Here is a 21,649-nt window from a genome sequence, read left to right on the forward strand (position 1 = left end):
GGACACAGTACTGCAGGATTTGATGTTTGCTTTTTTTTTTTTTTTTCAAGATTCCAGTGATATAATCTTTTCTTACTATGCCCAGTACGATTGTTTGCAGGGTGAATGTTTACTCTGTGCCACTATTTGTATGTAACTTGTATTTTTGTTTTATAGCCGCATAGTTAAGAAACTTTGGACTATGGGTATATTTAAACAGTGTTGAGGCTGATAAAATCTATTTTTGTAAAAAATAAAATGGAACCAGGTGACAAACTAGTTGGTGAGCTGTGTTGGTGAGAAGTGATCACCAAAGTGTGAACTTGCTGAAGAAATGAAAAGTCCAAAGGACATCAAGTCTGCCTTGTCACTGTAACTAACAAACATATCCACAGGAGTGGCCTATACCAAAAATCAAGCTTTCTATTGAGAAATTCACTATTTGAGGTAAAAGTGAATGCAAGAAGAAAGAGGGAGTAAGCCAAGAATCACTCCTTCAATGATGCCCTTCTCACCATGATCCCCAAGAGGCTAGATATAGAATCCAGGAAAAGGTCTGTATTCTCTATCTTGATTCTGATTCATTCAATTAGATCCAGATGCCAAGTAGTTAAAATGACTAACGTTGAAATTAATTATGTTTGCTATTTTCCCTCTGCCCAGAAAGTAGCTATGAAGTCACAAGGGAAAGAAGAAAATGGCTAAAAAGCTGAGATAACACGATTAGCAATGATGAAATTTCTCTTGCTCCAATTCTTCTTAATCCTTGGCCTAACTGCCAACTCACTCTAGAGGACATGATCAAATTAAAAAAAAAAAAAAAGAGTAGACTTGGGCAAAAAAACATAAATAGGGAAATTAGCAAGCCTAAAACCTGTATCTTCCATCACTTATCTAAGGTTGGTTGCCCACAATATCATTTTGCTTAGTTTGTTTGGAATGGTTTGTTTGATGTTTTTTGATTCATTACAAAAGTGTGAAACAAAATCAACATCACTTTCCAGCCTCCAAGGAGGATTTCATCTGTTTGAATCATTTGGATCTGAAACCCAATGTGAAGAGAGAAGTATTTTCCACAACAACATTAGAATTTATTATCTACAAGAAAGGGTAAGGCCATAGAGAAAAACTCGATATATAAAAGCAGAAGGGTTTGGGGAGAAGGGTCAGTGGATAAAAGCAGTTGCTGTGCCAGCATGAGGCCCTTAGCTGATCCCTAGCACCCGTATGTAAAACCAGGCAAGCTTCAGTTCAATGTTCAGCACCCATTTAAAAAGCCAAGCATGGTTGCATGCCTACAATCCAAGAGCTGGGGAAAAGGAGTGTGGAAACAAAAGGATTTCTGGGGGGTCACTGGTCAGCCAGTCTAACTGAAAAATAGTAAGTTCCAGGTTCAAGTGGGAGACTCCATCTCACAAAAATAAAGTGAAGATCAGGGTGTGGTGGCACATGCCTTTAATCCCAGCACTCTGGAGGCAGAGGTAGGAGGATTGCTGTGAGTTCAAGGCCACCCTCAGACTATATAGTGAATTCCATGTCAGCCTGGGATAGAGTGAAACCCTATCTTGATAAAGAAAGAAAGAAAGAAAGAAAGAAAGAAAGAAAGAAAGAAAGAAAGAAAGAAAGAAAGAAAGAAAGAGAGAGAGAAAGAGAAGAGTGAGAGAGGAGGATACCTGATATCTTCCTCTATCTTTTGCATGCTTGTGCACACACACACACACACACACACACACACACACACACACACACAAATGCTTTAAAAAAAAAAAGGCTGATTCACATAGTTTGTTCCTGGCATAGAAAAACCAAATGAGATTTACATAATTATAGATACATGAGAAGGTGAAAGTTATTGTAGGGATGGTTAGTCAGAGAAATGAGCTTCTATGTGAGAAGCCTGAATCCCAGTATGCTATTATAAAACTTAACTTGCCACCACAGAGCTATGAGACTGTCAGATAAGCAAGCATTCATGAGAGAATATTATGAAACATAATGACAGAACTGTGATGTTTCCTCTCACTCTGTGTTTTATTTGCTGTTCCCCAAATCCATTCCTGGCTGGCAAGCACAGTGGAACCAAAAAACAAAGACACCAAAATCCTTCATGTTGAAAGACATGGAAACATATGAAATAAAAGTACAGCCAGATATTACCTTGCCAAACTGGGAAGGAGAAATGGGAGCAAATGTAGGAGCATCGTTTGTGAGGATGTGGGACTCTTCTTCCCCAACCATTGGTCCATGTTTTTTTCTTTTTTAACATGCTATTTATTTGAGAGAAAGAGGGAGGTGGAGAGAGAGGAAAGGGCAGGTAGAGAGAATGGGCATGCCAGGGCCTCCAACCACTGCAAATGAACTCCAGACACATGTGCCACCTTGTGCATCTGGCTTACATGGGTCCTGGGGAATCAGCCTGGGTCCTTAGTCTTAGTCAAGTGCCTTAATGGCTAATGTCCAGTAGCATAAAATATAGTTGAATTGGAAAACTGAATGTCCATCACCAGTCTGGTCAAAGGATGATTTACATCATAACAGATTAGAGAAGACCAGTAAAGATCTCATAGTTAAACAGGAGGTTGGCGTAGGAAGTGCCAGGCCACTGTTGATAACTTCTCACCAACATCACAACTGGTGCCCATAGCATTGACCTCTACTAAGAGATAGGTGACAACCATGAATTGGAAGAAGACTCGGCCCTGACATGGCTGAGATGAGTTTCACTGCGTTTGTAATTCAGGGACTAGACCAAGTCTCTGCATCCGATTAAATAATTGCTTAAAAGAGAAATTATATTCAGCTATAAAAATAATTATTATAATAATCCTTAGACTGAAGATTAAAATTAGCATATATAGTGCCTTAGGTAAAAAATAAGATGGTATGGACATTATGCTGCATGACTGTGTATTTAGGTCCAAAAGATGACAAGCTTCATGCTGTGCCTACAATTTATTCAAAGAAAATTATTTTACTCACTGAATCAAAAGTAAGAGTTATTCAGCTGAAGCGCCTCCAGGAGCACACAAAGACAACATGGCTCCCAGAATAAGAGTAGCAGAAAGTAGAGCTTTGTCCTTCCAGACTAGGCTTCAGGTTTTGATTTTAGCCAAAACGTGTAGTCCTTTCTAGCCTTGGCTCTCCTATTTTTCCTGAACTACATTGAACATGTTGCTTCACCTTTCTATGCCTTGGTTTCCTAGCCTATAAAACAGAATTAATAATACCTTATAGGGTGGCTTGTGGATTAAACCATGACCATATGTTATAAACTTAAAATATGGTTTGATGCATATTAACTTCTAACTATTATTGGCTGTTTTTCAAACTTCTAAAAAATTGTTGAGGTCTCGCGCCGGACGTGCGGGTAAGCTGCTTGCGGGGGCACGGGGGGGGGTGGAATGAAGGGATGGGGACCGTGTGGACCGGTCTGTCTGCGTGAGACCCTCGGCGCGCAAGGACCCGGGGAGCGCCTCAGCAGGGTGGAGCCCTTCACTCGACTCTGACCATGCTATTGTACGACAGATCAGACATTTTGTCACAATGCCTGAAATAAATACCAACCATCTTGATGAGCAACAAGTTCAACTTCTGGCAGAGATGTGTATACTTATTGATGAAAATGACAATAAAATTGGGGCTGACACCAAGAATTGTCATCTAAATGAAAACATTGACAAAGGATTATACATGTTGGCTGAACTCTTAGATGTGGAGGGCCAACTATATACCCTATGTTCCGTTATTCTAAGTTGTTTTTGTACTTTAACTATCCTGAGAATCACTTTGCTACATAAAGTTAACTGTTACTTTTGGTAATGATAATTAGTTGACTTTTAAATTCTGTTTGCCATTTAGTAGCCAACTTTTTTTTCAGAAGTACATGGGAAGCAATGCTACTCATAAGATGGGATTGAGTCCTCTACAGAAGTTAAAACATTTGGCTCTGTCAGCATTTGGTCTGGATTCTTCCTTGTGGGGCCATCCTCTGAGTTGAATGTTTGATAGTGTCTGCCCTCTACACATTGAATGCCATGTAGCACCCCTTCCTGCTATGACAACCAAGATTGTAACAATACCAAATGCCCCCTAGAGGACAAAGTCACCCCTAGTAGAGAACCACTGTGGTCAGGGTTTATTTTACAGGCAGAAGTGAGTGAATAACAATGAGAAAATTTTTATGGAATAAGTATCTCTTATATGTAAAATTATATATTGGTTGGGTACTTTATAAACTTGCCACATGTTTGTCAGGTTTGAAATCTTAAGGCAGGTTTATTCTTAACTGCTATGTAATGAATAAAATAAATTTTTCTTAGGAAGTTAAATGTTTTGTAAATCTAATTGTTAACTCTGAACAGCTGATTTATATTTTAGGTATGGCTATATAGAAAGTATTTATTAAAAAGTTTAAAAATTTTTTAAAAAGTTGTTGACATTTCCTTTTGTCTATATTTTTATCATCTCTATTAGATATTAGATATGTTTGCACTGGCCATCCTCTCACTCTACTTTTAAGATTGGTGTATGCAATGAGCTTTTGATCAGAGAAACCTACAAGGTTTCCTAAAAGAATGACAGATTTCTTCAAAGTACTTGATGACCCACCAAAGGTCAGTGGTAAGACCCTATTGCTGAAGACTCCATATGCAGCTGACACGTAAAATGGAATGGCATGGCTGGAGGCCAGGAGAGAGTCAGTCCCCAGACAGTCAGCGTGTCTAGTGCCAGAAGGTGTTACATGGGCGACTGGGGTAGATAACCAATATCTCTCCAAGCAACTCATGGTCTAACCTACTTAGCAACAAATAACCTGTTGTGATGCCCACACAAGTGCAATAGTGGCACACAGCCATGGTGGGGAACCAACTGCTCTTGATTTGGCTAACTGATCCCCTCAGTGGTGTGGGATCCATAGCTGGAGCTTGGAAACAAGTCAGAACTATATCCAAACATAAGACCACTCTCCAATATCAAGCTACCATCAATCATGGGCTACAAGAGGGCCTACACCTATTAAACTCTCTACTAAAAAAGTAAGGGTTATCTCATTTGCCCTGGTGCTAACTCTCTGTTGGAGATTCTGCTTCTCTTTTTCAGATAGATGCAGATCCTAAGGAGAGAGCCACCCCATCATACCTCAAAAAGGCCCCAACTGAAACTAAGGAAAATTGGCAAAACAAGCAAGGGTGCTGTTTCCTTGATGAACCGGATACCAGCACAAGGGGGAAGGAGACCAACACAGAGGAAAATCAACTCCTACCAAATCAGAGAGCCAGAGCCTCAGAGGCCCCCAACATCGCAGCACTGAAGCAGACCACAAATGATCCCAACATGGCTCAGGGAAATTTTGTGGAAGAGGGGGCCGAAAGAATGTCAGAGCCACATGTTGGGTCATGATATGCAAAGACATTTATCGTACCAATAACTGTGGGCTAAATCCACAATGCACGACCCATATACATCAACAAGGAGGGGCCGATGGGGAGGGGGTAGGTCACGGATGAGCCTAATAATGGTACCAAACTGCCTGTATTTGCTGAATAGAAAACTAATAAAAAAAAATTTAAATAAATAAATAAAGAATTAATCAGAAAGGCATGCAAGCATCATTTTATGAGAGGAACATCTCTGTAAAAGGGGAGGAAAGAGAATTGTAAGCAAAAATAAATAAATAAAATCCCCCCCCCCCAAAAGATCAGTGTATGCTTCCCCAACCCACTGAATCAAGCTTGAACATATGAGTTGCTCTAACCAGTAGAATGTGGATGAAAGTGACAGTAGTCAGTTTTAGTAGAAATTTTCAGACATTGTACTCTTTTTTTTTTCTTTTTTTTTTTTTTTTTTTTTTTTTGGTAGGGTCTCACTCTAGCTCAGGCTGACCTGCAATTCACTATGTAGTCTCAGGGTGGCCTCCAACTCATGGTGATCCTCCTACCTCTGCCTCCTGAACACTAAGATCAAAGGTGTGTGCCACCATGCCAAGATTTTGTACCTTTTTGTATTTGGTATGCATTGTGTCTTTTTATTGCTTTATGAATGTTTCCCCTTTGATACAAAAATAGGTTGTTCCAAGGAATTATTGAAACTTTGTCTATGTGCCAGAGTGAGAGACACTTGAAGTTGAGCACAGATGTACTTATTCATGCCAAAGGCAATCCAGGATGGACATCAAATCACAACCAAGAAATAAATGTTTGGTGATATAATTCATTGTGAGTTTGGGTTATTTGTTGTCACAGTGAAAGGTAAAAATATAATATCTTTATACACACACACAAACAATTCCAAGTTCTAAAGATTTTCTAGCTCTAAAATCATTTGGGGAAAAAACTTGGGTACTTATTAGAACATTAAAAAATAAGTAATGTCAGGCTAGAGAGACAGCTCAGTCATTAAAAGCACTTGCTTGCAAAGCTTGACAGCCTGGGTTCGATTCCTCAGTACCCATGTAAAGCCAGATGCACAAAGTGGCACCTGTGTCTGAAATTCATTGGCAGTGACAACAAGCTCTGGAATGCCTATTCATATACTCTCTCTCTCTCTCTCTCTCTCTCTCTCTCTCTCTCTCTCTCTCTCTCTCTTCCTCTCTCTCTCTTTTCCTGCAAGTAGATAAAAATATTAAATAAGTATTGTCCTTAAAATTGTTAGCAGTTTGAAGTCCATATTAGTTAATATACCAATTCTGAATTTCAACCCTCTCCCAACCCTAAATACAAGTAGAACATGTTGGAGCATAATTTAAAAAGCAACTGGTAACTTTCCAACTTCTAGTAGCAAATGAAAAGTAGTCTCTTGTAAAAGACACAGTGGTAAGGGGAATGATAAATGACATTCAAGTTAGGATTTTATTCTAGTCAATGTACTTGAGTTTGTAATAATATCTTCACAGTCTTAGCAGAGATAATAGTATTATCTCTGCTCCCAAGTGAGGTCAGGGGAAGAGATTGAGTAAATGAAAGATGGAGGGAGGCTAATCAAAATCTAAGAGGATGTAAATATATCATATGGAAACCTACTTCTTTGGACAATGGAACACTCAGGAGCCATGGATTATTACTAGAAAATTTTCAGTGCCAGTGAGTTGTTGGCCAGGGATGTCCCTGATGCCCCATAAAACATTACAGGCCATTGCCGAGGCCCTTGGTTTCCCACGAGGAAGAGATGGTAAGACCTTATTGCTGAAGACTGCATGTACTTGGGCTGCAAGATCACTGAGAAATCCTGCTGGAACTGAGCTGAAAACCTCCTCCATGTATACCAGCTGACAGAGAGCTGGAAAAAAGCCACATGGCATACAGTTCAATGGAAGAGAGATAAATGACCAGAGAAGATACTCCACAGTGGACACTGCAAGCCTTATATGTGGCTAAACAGGCCAAATGATCCAACAGGTGCAGTAGTGGCATGTCTGTTTGGGGGAAACCAACTGCCCTCTAATTGGACTGGAGGCCCACTCCATGGGAGGGAATACATCCCTGATACTGAAAACCTACAAGAGAGATAGTCATGAGCCCTAGGGGTGTAACATCTGCTGCTGTCTGGCTAAATATACATACAATGCTCATCAAAGTGCCCAGTAAACACTTCTCTTAATGTTCATACCCATATATTAATGCTACTCTCACTTTTTTGTTAGAAAACTTTCTTTTCAGGTGGCAGTGACCTTGGGATGACTCAGAAGGCATCACAGTGCTGAAAAGAAGTGACAGAGGAGCGGTCAGCACAACAATATCTCTATCACACCTTCCAAGGCTCAGGGTCCATTGTAGAAGAAGTGGCAAAAAAAAAAATTTAAGAGGACTGGAGAGATGGCTTAGCGGTTAAACGCTTGCCTGTGAAGCCTAAGGACCCGGGTTCGAGGCTCGATTCCCCAGGACCCACGTTAGCCAGATGCACAAGGGGGCGCACGTGTCTGGAGTTCGTTTGCAGAGGCTGGAAGCCCTGGCGCGCCCATTCTCTCTCTCTTCCTCTATCTGTCTTTCTCTCTGTGTCTGTCACTCTCAAATAAATAAATAATTTAAAAAAAATTAAGAGCCAAAGGAAGGGTAGCACTCCTTACAATGTGCTCCTCCAAACACAAAATGGCCTAGATATCCATAATCTCACAGTGCCTGACACTCCCTACACAAGACCATCGTAATAGAAGGAAAAGATCATGATATCAAAATAAAAGAGAGACTGATTGAGAGGGGAGGGGATATGATGGAGAGTGGAGTTTCAAAGGGGAAAGTGGGGAAGAAGGGAATTACCATGGGATATTATTTGCAATCATGGAAGTTAATTATAAAAAATTAAAAATAATAACTAAATAAATAAAAAGAGAAATATTGCTTCTTTAATATGATGCCTCAAAGTCTCAATCAGTGATTGGCCAAATATCTAGGTTCAGTGAAGTGATGATACACAGATGAAAATTTTTCAAAAGACAGAAGTCTTTTCTTAAAAATGTTAATCACAGCTGCCATGATGCTGGAAGGTGCTATGTGAGCTGCTGGGGTAGAAAAGTCATCTAAGTTTGAACAAGAGTGGATCCTACAAGCTACAAAATTGATCAGCCAGGCAAGATGTACCCAATGGTGCAACAGCATCACATAAGTTATGGGGGTAATCAATTGCTCTTTGATTATATAAGAGCCCCCACTCAGTGGGAGGGATTTCATGCCTGGTACTGAGAATTGAACCAAAAGCCCATGGTTTTGAAGGTCATAGATCCCAGAGGGAAGCTCCCACTGTTCTTTGGCTAAACTGAGATATTATGACCATCAAAAAGCCTTCTAAACGTATGTGTATATACCCTTTGATTATTGCTGTTCTCACTTTTTGTTAGAGAACCTTCTTTTTATTTTATTTTATTTATTTATTTTCCAGGTTTCACTCTGGCCCAGGCTGACCTGGAATTAACTTAGTCTCAGGGTGGCCTCGAACTCACAGTGATCCTCCTAACTCTGCCTCCCGAGTGCTGGGATTAAAGGCGTGCGCCACCATGCCCAGCAAACCTTCTTTTTATAGATAATGGCAACTACCAGGGAAACCCAATACCCATCAGAATAATAAGAAAAGAAAGTCATGGCTTAGCACTTGACAAGCTATCTATATCACACCTGCTAAGAAAAACTCAGAAAACATTGTAAAGGAAGTGTCAGAATGAAGATGAATGCTGCTCTCACTGCTAGCCAGAGAACCATGAGTCTCTATGGAGATAGTGGTGGACACTAAGAAGACTCAAAACTAACCAAAGCAGAAAATAAAAGGCTGTCAAGCTCTTAACACTAATGGAGATTTCTTTATTATTATTTGAGAGACAGAGAATGAGATTGAGAAAAATGGGCATTCCAGGGTCTCCAACCACTGCAAACAAACTCCAGATGCATGTGCCACCTTGTGCATCTGGTTTACATGGGTCCTGGGGAATAGAACCTGAGCCCTTTGGCTTTGCAGGCACGTGCCCTAACTGCTAAGTCATCTCTCTAGCCCCTAATAGAGATTTCTATCACACCCTCCAAGGCTCAGGGAACATTGTGGAAGAGGGACAGAAAGAATATAATTATACATATTCACACAGGGTGTGAAGGCATACTTTGGAGCACTGTCCTATCCACAGGAACCAACTAGTGCAGCCATGACTTCACAGTGGCTACCAATACTCCCACAAGATCAGCATTGTTCTGAACCCATTATTAAAATTGTAACAAGGGGCTGGAGAGATTGCTTAGTGGTTAAGGTATTTGCCAGAGAAGCCAAAGGACCCAGGTTCAACTCCCCAGGACCCATGTAAGCCAGATGCGCAAGGGAGTGCATGCGTCTGGAGTTCATTTGTGATGGCTGAAGGCCCAGATGCACTCATCCTCTCTCTCTCTCTCTCTCTCTCTCATAAATAAAATAAATAATTTACAAAGTATTTTGACATGGATGACAGAGTAGGACAAAAGTAATAAGACAACAAAACAGAGGGACTGCTTTGAAAGAGAAGGGTGCTCAGGGTATAGGGGAAGGGGAAGGGGAACAAAAAGGGATTACAGGATGAGAACATGATCAAATTATTGTATGTTCATATATTAAAGTTCTAAATAAAATAAGTCTTAGTTACTGAAAAGAAAACTAATAAATTAAATTAAAAAAATAAGTTTTAGTGGAGAAAAGCATGGGACAAAACTCAGCTCCTTTTTTAAAAAATATGTTTTATTTATTTGCAAGCAAATATAGAGACAGAGAGAATGGCATGCCAGGGCCTTTAGCCACTGCAAATGAACTCTGCATGCACGTGCCAATTTTGCATCTGGCCTGATGTAGGTACTACAGAATTGAACTCAGATTGTTAGGTTTTGCAAGCAAGCACCTTAACCATGAGCCATCACTCCAGCCCCTTCAACTCCTTTTAATGATAAATCTATGAATAACATAAGTAGAAAAATAAATTACATCTACACAATAAAGGCCATATATGAAAAACCCACAAGCATCATACTAAATGGTGAAAGCTGAAAACATTTCCTCTAAGATCAGAAACATAGAAAAGATTCTCACTCATACAACTTCTATCCAACAAAGCAAAAGCAATTAGTGGAAGAATTTTGTTTAAATAAATGGCATCAAAATCCTAAGGAAATGCTGGGCATGGTGGCATATTCCTTTAGTCCCAGCACTCAGGAGGCTAAGGTAGAAGGTAGGAAGATCACTGTGAGTTTGAGACCAGCCTGAGACTACATAGTGAATTCTAGGTTAGTCTGGGCTAGAGTGAGATCCTACCTTGAAAAAACAAAAAGAAAAAGAAGAAAGGAAGAAAGGAAGAAAGAAGAAAAGAAAAGAGAACAGGAAAGAAAGATAAAAACCTTCCAAGGGTTCACTACTGGACTCATCCAATGTAAACTTCTAAACTATCCCTGTAGCCAGGAGAATGCAGGGCTATGGCTGTCAATGAGTCATGGACCATAAGAGCATGGAGAGTGAGCCACTCAGATTTAGGCAAACATGAGCCCAGAGGTTGGGAGGTCATCCCTAAAACAGGTCCTTTTTCACCTTCCTTGTATTGAACTACCACTGTCCCAGTCCCTACTCATAAAAGAGGCAGAAAGAGAGAGAGAGTATGGGCATGCCAGGGCTGCCAGCCACCGCAACAACTCCAGACACATGTGTCACTGTGTGCATCTGGCATTATGTGGGCGCTGAAGAATCAAACTTGGGTGGCTGGTCTTTGCAGGCAAGCATCCTGACCACCCTCCAGCCCCTGCTTTAGCAACCTGTGCCTTCAGTATCTTTGCCCACTACTCTTCCAGCATATTCACAAGACTTATTGACTGTCTCCGTTTTGATACCTAGAATGTAAATCTTTGCAATTGTAGCTATGATCCAAACACAGCTTGACCCTCAGAATTCTTATCCTTATCTTTACTTGGACTCAACAAGGATCCCCCACTACATGAGTTTCCTTTACACTTGACGGAGAATCTTTTAGTCATTTTTTATGCCAAAAATTCTATCTATATCTGTACATAATTTTATTCCTTTTATTGAGACAACAGAGGAAAACCCTATAAGGCTGAATCTAAGTGTAAACCTGCACGGTGTGTGTGTGGGTGTGGGTGTGTTTTTGCCAGCTCCTCCTAGGCCTTACTGCTTCAGTATTTGCCATTTTGTCCTAACATCTTAGCTTCTCCTGCTCTATAAGTATAAACTATATATAAAGTTTTCTTTTTCTTTTTGTTTTTTCAAGGTAGGATCTCACTCTAGCCCAGACTAACCTAGAATTCACTATGCAGTCTCAGGCTGGTCTCAAACTCACAGTGATCTTCCTACCTCCTAATTTAGCCTCCTGAGTGCTGGGACTAAAGGAATATGCCACCATGCCCAACATTTCCTTAGGATTTTGATGCCATTTATTTAAACAAAGTATAAAGTACCAATAGATATAACTTTTTTCTATAAACATGCTATTTTGTCCCATTACAAAAATTAAAGCTGTGGTTATTGAGATGTGCCAGTGTTTAAAGGTGCTTTCTTGCAAAGCCTGATGGCCTGGGTTCAATTTCCCAGTACACATGTAAAATAGATGTGCAAAGTGGCATATGCATCTGGAGTTAGTTTTCATTGGCAAGAAGCCCTAGCATATATCCCTCTCTCTCTATCTCTCTCTCTCAAATAAATAAATAAAATTTTTAAAAAAAAATAAAGTAGGGGCTTGTGTGAGGCAGATGGAGGAGAATAATGGGGAGAACAAGGGTACATCAATACATCAATAAGATCCTTGAAGCAGTGTCTCCAGGCCCGGCCCTTCAGTCCTTATGCTCTGTGGCAGATGCAGTGTGACATTCCTATGCTGCTTTTCTTCCTCTACATTCTGCCTCTTGTAGTTCCTGGAGGTCACTTCGAGATATAAAGATTATTCCACCCCAGTCTATTCACACTTTCCACATCTGCCATCCTCATAAATGTTGCAGTTCCCACAATTCTGTCCCGGAGGACCTTTGTCTTACAGTTCACATCCTTTCCTGGAATTATTTTATTTATCTCCATAGAAACAATGACCATCTATATGTTAATGACTCCATATTGTAGTAATTAGACATTTCTGTACATATTTCAAAATCAATGTGTATAAAATTGCATGCATTTTTCATACCTTCAGAAAACAAATATTTATTAAATCACTTACTAGAAGTCAAGCACTAAATAAAATTCATATCCATTATGTCATTCCTGATGCATTTTTCTCATCAATAAAGCTTTCATAGTCTTCATATCTGATGCACCTATCACAGAAAATTTACTGCATAAAAACCATATTTTGGCATTACTTGTCTCATCTCAAATCATCTTTGTTTCCCAATTAAGTGAATAAAAAGTTAAATCAGATCAAATGTTTTCAAACACGTTTTTACCTTGACTACGTTATATTTTAAAATCTTATGTAAAAACCTAAACAGGTGAAAACTACTAAAGTAGAATTTCTCTGGATTAACTGGCAGCTTAAGAAAACATGGCCAACCTACCCTTGCCCTTCTCTTCTAAATACCCCAGGAAATTTCCTACTGTTCAGTCAGTAGGATGGCTCTGATCCTCACCAAATAACTTGAAGTCCTAAGCGGCCAGAGTGTTGAAGGACTCTCCTCATCATACACGTGGTCTGCACATGCAATACCAGCAGAGGACCAGCATTGCAAACACTGCCAAAATCATACCATAGACCTTTACCACAAGTCTGTTTACTTCCTAGAATTGAAATATTCAGGAATCAGTTAAGTCTAGATTTAATTTCTCTCTAAGGCTAGCATTTAAAGATAATGCTGGGCTGGATAGATTGCTTAGTGGTTAAGGCACTTGCCTGTGAAACCTAAGAGTCCACGTTTAATTCTCCAGTACCCACATAAGCCAGATGCACAAGGTAGCGTCTGGAGTTTGTTTGCAGTGGCTGGAGGTCTTGGCATGCCCATCCTCTCTATCTGCCTCTTCCTCACTCTCCCGCCCTTTGGCTCTCTCTCTCTCTCTCTTTCAAATAAATAAATAAAATGTATTTTAAAATATTAAAGTAAGTAAGTAAAGATAATGTCAGGTGTGGGGAAATAGTTTAGTAGTAGAATGACTGCCTAGCATGTGTAAGGCCCTAAGTTGGATGCTCAGCACCATAAAAATCAGTAAGTACATTAGTAAATAAAGTCTAGTTCCACCTAAGAGTGCTGAGTAGATGACCAAGACAATAGTTTGATCATTCTGGAATCCCTCATTTCTCTCAGATATTGGCCCTCTCTTCTTACTGAAAAAATGATGAAAAATAATGCCTTCTTGATTTTTGTGTTATTTGAGTTAAATCAGGGTAATGTGTTCTCTGTGTTATTTATGTATAAACTTCACTAAAATGCTGATGGCTCTGCCTTACTCAAATAATAAGTTAAACTTTTTTATTTTAGTCATTTTTAAATCCAAGTATATAAATCACTTAAAATAACTCACTGTGTGTTTGAATCATTTCTGCTTTGATAGACTCTGTTAAAAACCCATTATATACTTGAAATAGAATTTTTAGGCTCAATAATTTATCAGGGTAGAGTTATCTCCTCTCATTAAATCATTATAATGAACAATCTTGTAAAAATAAGGAAAATTCAAGTGTGCTCTACTAGAAAATGATGTGGAGTCAGTTAATGTGTCACAACTCTGCTCCCTTAACAAGTGGCATTCTTAGCCCCATGGTGAAATGAGGAAAATGACCATTTTCCAAGAACAATTTTCTCTAACTCGGGTTTTCTCTCTTTCTTCGCCACCCCGCCCCCAGGCCTGAGAAGAGTTCCAATCCGGCTTTAAGTATTCGTTCTAAATCAGACTTCAAATGCTGCCCTGCAGGTACACCCTGGGTCTCTAAGTTTAACTTCCCTGCTGAATGGAGGCTGTGTGAGTTGAGTCCAGAGCTTGGCTTTGGGCTGAGACTTCAGGGAATATGGCCTTGACCCAGCTTCCCCTGGGTGCCTGACTCAGCCCATCGCTGCCTAAACACAGACAGCATTCTGATTGGTTCTGCTAGACAGTTTTTTTCCCTTCAGTTACACTTCTAAAAGAATATTCAGAATCACAGAAGAAATAAATGAAGAGAAGGCATGTTGCTGCACCTGAGACTATTTGAGAAGGTTTTAAAGAAATATATGCCTATTATTCCAAATATGAGCTTCTTTACACAAAATGTCCTTATCTTCCCCCATAGGATCCTACGTTGCAGGAGGGCACCACTCTAGGATAAAATACTCAGGACAATAATCCTGACTCTGGGACATATCCAGTGCTCCCAAGGCTCGTATTCTAACATCTTTTCCTCACTGACATCAAAGAGACTCCTGTGGTTGAGATTCCATCATGTGAAGACGTTTGCACGCGATATCTCTCTCACGATGGGAAATGGAACACACACGTGCCTCTTCCAAGAAAAGCCAGCAGACCGGTAACAACCTTCTATTTTCCCATGTTATCTTGTGTTTGCCTAGGAGGTTCTGTATTTAACTCTGCTGCTGAACCCTCCCTTTCCCACACCCACCTCCTACTACTTTTTAAAAAAAATTTTATTTATTTATTTGAGAGTGACAGAGAGAGAAAGAGGGAGAGAATGGGCACGCCAGGGCTTCCAGCCACTGCAAACGAACTCTAGACGCGTGTGCCCCCTTGTGCATCTGGCTAAGGTGGGACCTGGGAAACAGAGCCTCGAACCTTAGGCTTCACAGGCAAGCGCTTAACCACTAAGCCATCTCTCCAGCCCACCTCCTACTACTTTATAATTCATGTCATTCATCCTACATCCTCCCCACCCCTCATTCTTAAACTACAGAGAGATACTTCCTAGTCCTGGAAGACCATCTTTTCTTTATGGAACCCACTTAACCCTGGGTTCCCAAATGATGTATTTGTACCTGCTATATGGACACCTTTTCAGAAAGGTGTTTATTCACTCCCTGCTTACCACAAGGAGAGTGACACCTTAGTGATTGGACATAAGTCCTTTCATTGTAAGGATCCCAAAACACTGTAGAAAGCAGACCCCTAGAATGTGATGCACATATCAGAGATAGGTGGTGGACTAGCAGAGCTACTTATTCTCCAGCTTTCCCGGAACTGCAGAAAAATTTCCCTGTTGTTGAGACTACCCTCAGATCCATTCTGCACAGACATGCTGTGGACAGTGTGAAGGTCCACAGAAGATGGGAGCTCACAGAATAACCCTTCCCATTGCCAGCACTGATATCTGTCTCCATGCTGAGTCCACCTGTTTGCTCACAGTCTGAATGTTAACCCTGTGCACCTAGAAATTTCCAGTCACCTTGTCTAGGCTCACCTTCCACACTTGCCCTTCTCACACTCCTTCATTCCAATAATATACCTGCCATCAAGTAGGTGATTCTTTCAACAAGCTGGGGTAGCTGAGCTATTCCCTCCATCAGAATTGTTCTTCTTAACTTTGGGCTTAATTCTTAAGTCAGTGCCATGACCCTGTGATTTTTCTGTATTAATGGCTGAATTCAGGAAGTCAACTTTCTAAGAGCCATAGAATCCTAAACATGCCCACTATTCTGCTTTATCTCTTTTTTAAAATAATTTTATTTATTTAAGTATCCTTTTTGTTTTGTTTTTTGAGATAGGGTCTCACTCTAGCCCAGTCTAGCCTTAAACTCACAGTAATTCTCCTATCTCCTCCTTCTAGATGTTGAGATTAAAGGTGTGCACCACCATCCTTAACTATTTATTTATTTAAGAGAGCTGGGCATAGTAGTGCACACCTTTTATCCCAGCACTTGTGAGGCAGAGGTAGGAGGAAGACTGTGAGTTCAATGCAGGCTGGGACTACAGAGTGAGTTCCAGGACACCCTGGGCTATCATGATACCCTACCTCAATAAAACACAAAAACATGAAACAAAATAAGAGAGAACATAGGTGCTCCAGAGCCTCTTGCCATTGCAAATGAACTCCAGACACATAAAATAGCACTTTGTGGCTTGATGTGGGTACTGGAGAATTGACCACAGGTGGGAAGGCTTTATAAGCAAGTAGCTTTAACTGCTGAGCCATCTACCCAGCCCCTGCTTCATCTCTTTATAAGAGAAGTTAACCAAATGACTACATGAGCCACTGACATGAAGGGTCTTGGTGGGCAGAATGGTGGCACAGATGTTTAAGCACATAGATTTGAAATCCTTCTTTTGCATCTATCTCTATAATCAACCTTCTCATCTTTCTCTGCAGTCTTTCTATTCTTACCCCATATCCAAAATCTGCCATCTATCTTTTATAACTCACAATGAAATGAGTCAATATCATTCCTTCAGAAGAGTGGCTGCAAACTTGATTTATTCTGTGATGAATTAATGTAGGGTTTCAATGAAAACTTTTTTAAATATATTTTGTTTATTTATGAGAGAGAGAATGGGCATACCAGAGCCTCTAGCCACTAGAAATGAACTCCAGACACATGTGCTACCTTGTGCACCTGGCTTACATGGGTCCTGGGGAATCGAACTTGGGTTCTTCGGCTTTGCAGGCAAATGCCTAAACTGCTAAGCCATCTCTCCAGCCCAGTAAAAACTTTTAATACTGGCCATTAAAGGAATCTCGGGCATTAGCTGGAAGTGCTGTTTGGCATAGGAGGGTAATGAGGCTCCATTCCTTACAAAAGCATGAAATAAATGAGAGAAATAGCTGCTGCCTTTTCTTATGAAGTGTGGAGAGAAAGCAAAACTGTTCACACAAGAGCTTGAAACCTGTATGACACACTGTAGCCAGGTCTCCCCTTGTGAAAGAAAGTATAGGAGGAATTTTCAAGATAAATCTATCAGCAAATACCTTGAAATGGCTAAATATTTGCAGAAGATATATCATTCACCACTTGACTTTGCTTATATAGATGACAAATAGTGTTTGCTTTCAATAGTATTTACAATTTTATCTACGCAGGGTCCTCAAAAATTACTTCTCCAACTGGCTGTGTTCCACTGTGTTGCTGGACATAGGCTAGCAGCCTGACAGCACATAAAAGCAAACTCTGCTTGTTCATTCGTGCATACAGGTAACCATGACTTAGGTGTAAGCTGAACTTGAGCTTGGCTGGTTTAAATTATCTTACTGTCATTAATATAAGCTGTTCATAATCTTGGCTGTCTTGGCTACATAGTTTATAACTAAATTAAAGGATGTAAGAAATATTTTAAAGTAAATGGTGAGACTGTACATATCGACCTCAGAGGATGATAAAAGAATAATGTACCTACAATATGAATACAAATAGCATCCTGAAGTTATGGCAACCATATTTGTAGATTCTGAAAGTGGGAGAATCAAAGGATATTGCAGTGACATAAAGGATGGACTTCACGTCGATGAGAGTCTCCTTGAAATTCAACAGTCTTCACCCCTAGGCAGCAGGCAGGCTTGATGGACAACAGAAGTAACAATGCCTCCACTGAGCTTTCATGCTCGTGAGGACATTGGAGTGGGCAGATGAGCTTATGTTTGAAGTGGTCAAGAACTCTTGTCTGAATCACACACGATATGCCATAGAAGTTGGGTGTGGTGGCGCATGCCTTTAATCCCAGCACTTAAGAAGCAGAGATAGGAGGATCAGCCTGAGTTTCAGCCACCCTGAGACTACATAGTGAATTCCAGGTCAGCCTGGCCTAAAGCAAGACCCTACCTCAAAAAAAAAAAAAAAATGATACACCATAGAGAACTTCCAAAATAGTCTGAGAGGTATCATCTGAAACTGATATGGAATAGGTGGGGACAGAACTACCTAAGCCTGTTTACTACTTAAGACTGTTGTAGTCTATGTGTTCTGAGAGCTCATAGTCCAAAGTGGGAAACTGAAATACATGGTTGGCATATATGGCATAAGGCAAGAGATGCTGTGGACTAAAAAGGGAGCACCATGATAGGCTTTAAACAAAAATCAGCCAGGTATGCCTTTAATCCCAGCACTCAAGAGGCTGTGAATTCGAGGTCAGCCTGAGCTACAAAGTACATTCCAAATTTTCCTAGGCTAGAGTAAAACCTTGCCTCAAAAATAATGCAAAATAAGCCGGACATGGTGGTACATGCCTTTAATCCCAGCACTTGGGAGGCAGAGGCAGGAGGATCGCCATGAGTTTGAGGCCACCCTGAGACTGCATAGTAAACTCCAGGTCAGCCCGGGCTAGAGTGAGACCCTACCTCAAAAAAAAAACCAAAATAAATAAATAAATAAAAATCAGGATAAAAGAGTCAGCAGCTCATTTTGTAACCCAAGCTGGGCTCAAGTTCACGGCAATCTCCTGCCTCATCCTCTCAAGTGCTAGGGTTACGGATGTTACCATCACACTCAGTATCTTCTAACCCTTAAAGAAATAAATGCACTTTCATACGTCATACAGGGATCATGACCCCAGGCACTGGGCTCATTATGCTTAATGGAATTTGGCAAGTAGCTATTGAACAACTTTGAACAAAAAATAATTGAGAAATTGAAGAGAGAGGGGAAGGTTTAGAAAACCACTACAGATATGTGCTATAATTTTTAGATTCTCTGAAATATAACAAAAGTGCAGTAGAAACTAAAATTATAAATTTATGGGTGATCCAGTGGCACTTATTTTCTAGTAAATTCTGTTGGAGAAGGAATAAAATTGTCTTGAAGTATGTGAACAGTGTGACCCAGGATCAGCTCTAACAAAACACTATTAAAAACTCACTGTGGAGGGTGGAGAGATGGCTTAGCGGTTAAGCGCTTGCCTGTGAAGCCTAAGGACTCCAGTTCGAGGCTCGGTTCCCCAGGTCCCACGTTAGCCAGATGCACAAGGGGGCGCTCGCGTCTGGAGTTCGTTTGCAGAGGCTGGAAGCCCTGGCGCGCCCATTCTCTCTCTCTCCCTCTATCTGTCTTTCTCTCTGTGTCTGTCGCTCTCAAATAAATAAATATATAATTTTTAAAAAATGTTTAAAAAAAAACTCACTGTGGAGCTGGAGAGATGGCTTAGCAGTTAAGGTACTTGCCTGGGAAGCCTAAGGATCCAGCTTCGATTCTCCAGGTCCCACATAAGCCAGATGCACATGGTGGTGCATGCATCTGGAGTTGATTTGCAATGGCTAGAGGCCCTGGCATGACCATTATCTCTCTCCCTCTCTCTGTCTCAAATAAATAAATAAAAATAAACCACAAAAAAAAAAAAAACTTTTTAAACTCACTGTGGCCAGGAATCGTGGCACATGCTCTTAATTCCAGCGCTCAGAGGCAAAGGTAGGAGGATCGGTGTGAGTCTGAGGCCACCCTGAGACTACACAGTGAATTCCAGGTCACCCTGGACTAGAGAGAGATACTACCTAAAAAAAATAAAAAAAATAAAATAAAATAAAAAAAACTCTTTCTGTGTCCTTTGTGGTGGCACAAATCAGTATGAAATTGATGAAGAGGGGGAGACAGGAGGATCACAAGTTCAAGACTAGCCTGAGCTACACATTAAACAGAAAAAAAAAATTCTGAGATATGAATGAGGGCAGCTTTGAGCTACCTGAGTATCATGTGGCAGAAGGGTAGCATGAGAAGAGGGGATGCCCTGAAGCGGCTACTCAGTGACAGAGATCTCTTTCTATTTTATTCCAAGGCAATACCATCTACCAATGGCGTGGAGGAACCGCAGCGCCATCACTGAGTTCATTCTCACTGGGCTGTCTGACGACCCCCGGATCGAGGCTCTGCTTTTTGTACTCTTCCTGGCGATTTACCTCCTCACCATGACCGGGAACTTGACGATGCTGCTGGTGATCAGGGCGGACACCCACCTCCACACTCCCATGTACTTCTTCCTGAGCAACCTGTCATTCTTGGACCTCGGCTTCTCTTCGGTCACCGTCCCAAAGCTGCTCAAGGACCTCCTGTCTGCAAGGAAAACCATCTCAGTAGAGGGCTGCCTAGCGCAGGTCTTTTTTGTGTTCATCACTGCCGGGACTGAAGCCTTTCTTCTTTCCATGATGGCCTATGACCGCTATGCTGCCATCTGCCACCCGCTGCTCTACGGCCAGATGATGAGCAATGAGCTCTGTGTAAAGCTGGTACTGCTCTCCTGGGGCCTGGCCTCTCTCAACTCAGTAGTCATTGTACTCCTAGCTGTTAACCTGGACTTCTGTGAGGCCCGAGTCATACACCACTACACCTGCGAGCTGCCCTCTCTCTTTCCTCTGTCTTGTTCCAATGTCTCCATCAATATCAACATCTTGATCTGCTCCACCCTGCTGCATGGGCTTGGCACTTTTCTCCCAATCTTCTTCTCCTATGCCCGCATCGTGTCTACCATCCTGAGCATGAGGTCCACCACAGGGAGAAGCAAAGCATTTAATACGTGCTCTTCTCACCTGGTAGCGGTGATCTTGTTCTTCGGGTCGGGTCTGGTTCGCTATCTTATGCCTACGTCTGGTTCCTCTCTCGATTTTCTCTCCTCCTTACAGTACAGTGCAGTCACACCCATGCTGAATCCCCTCATCTACAGCCTAAAGAACCAGGAGGTGAAGGCAGCTGTGAAAAGGACATTGGGAAAATATCTACATTACTTTGGGTGAGGAACATGGACACAGAATGGGAAGAAAAGTTTTTCCTGCCAAGTGCTTTAACTTAAGGTAGGGTTTTAGACAACTGACTTAAAGAAAGTCCTGTGTCACTCTTTTCCTGCCTATATTGACAGTGAAAATAAAGTATACCAAACTGTACTGAAATATTATTTATATCTAAAATCTGTGGCCTGTCTTTTCCTTGCTCTAACATCTCCACTACTTTATTCCTACCATTGCATAGTTAAATGAACCAGTATTTATGCATCTCTTTTTTTTTTTGAGACCAAGTCTCATGTAGTCTAGGCTTGCCTTAAACTTACTCTTCCTGTCTCCACCTGCAGAGCGCTAGGATATAAGCATGCTCCATCACATTTGATTCTTTCTATGTGGTGCTGGAGATCAAAACCAGGGCTTTGTGGATGCCAAGCAAGCACTCTACCAACTGAGTCACATCCCAGCCCCATATCTTATTTTTAACCCCTTATTACTTTTTCATCCTTGACTGTTTGGCTGGTTAGTTGGTTTAGCTTCAGAGACAGAATCTTCCTGTGCATGTAGCCCAGGCTGACTTCAAGGTCACAATCCTATTGCCAACTGATTATCTCTTAAGGAACTTAGACTGGCCAG

The 21,649-nt window shown here is 41.0% G+C and overlaps 1 protein-coding gene across 1 annotated transcript; it reads left to right on the top strand.

The window, feature by feature from the left end:
- The first annotated feature begins 14,891 nt into the window (after positions 1-14,891).
- On the top strand, positions 14,892-21,031 carry LOC101599413 (olfactory receptor 8S1-like). Its single transcript, XM_004668522.2, has 2 exons — positions 14,892-14,905; positions 20,080-21,031. The coding sequence occupies exon 2, from the start codon at positions 20,096-20,098 to the stop codon at positions 21,029-21,031; it is 936 nt and encodes a 311-aa protein (XP_004668579.1). The 5' UTR covers positions 14,892-14,905; positions 20,080-20,095.
- The last annotated feature ends 618 nt before the right edge of the window (positions 21,032-21,649 follow it).

Source organism: Jaculus jaculus, chromosome 6 (genome assembly GCF_020740685.1).
Source record: "Jaculus jaculus isolate mJacJac1 chromosome 6, mJacJac1.mat.Y.cur, whole genome shotgun sequence".
In the NCBI taxonomy this organism is placed as follows: Eukaryota; Metazoa; Chordata; class Mammalia; order Rodentia; family Dipodidae; genus Jaculus; species Jaculus jaculus.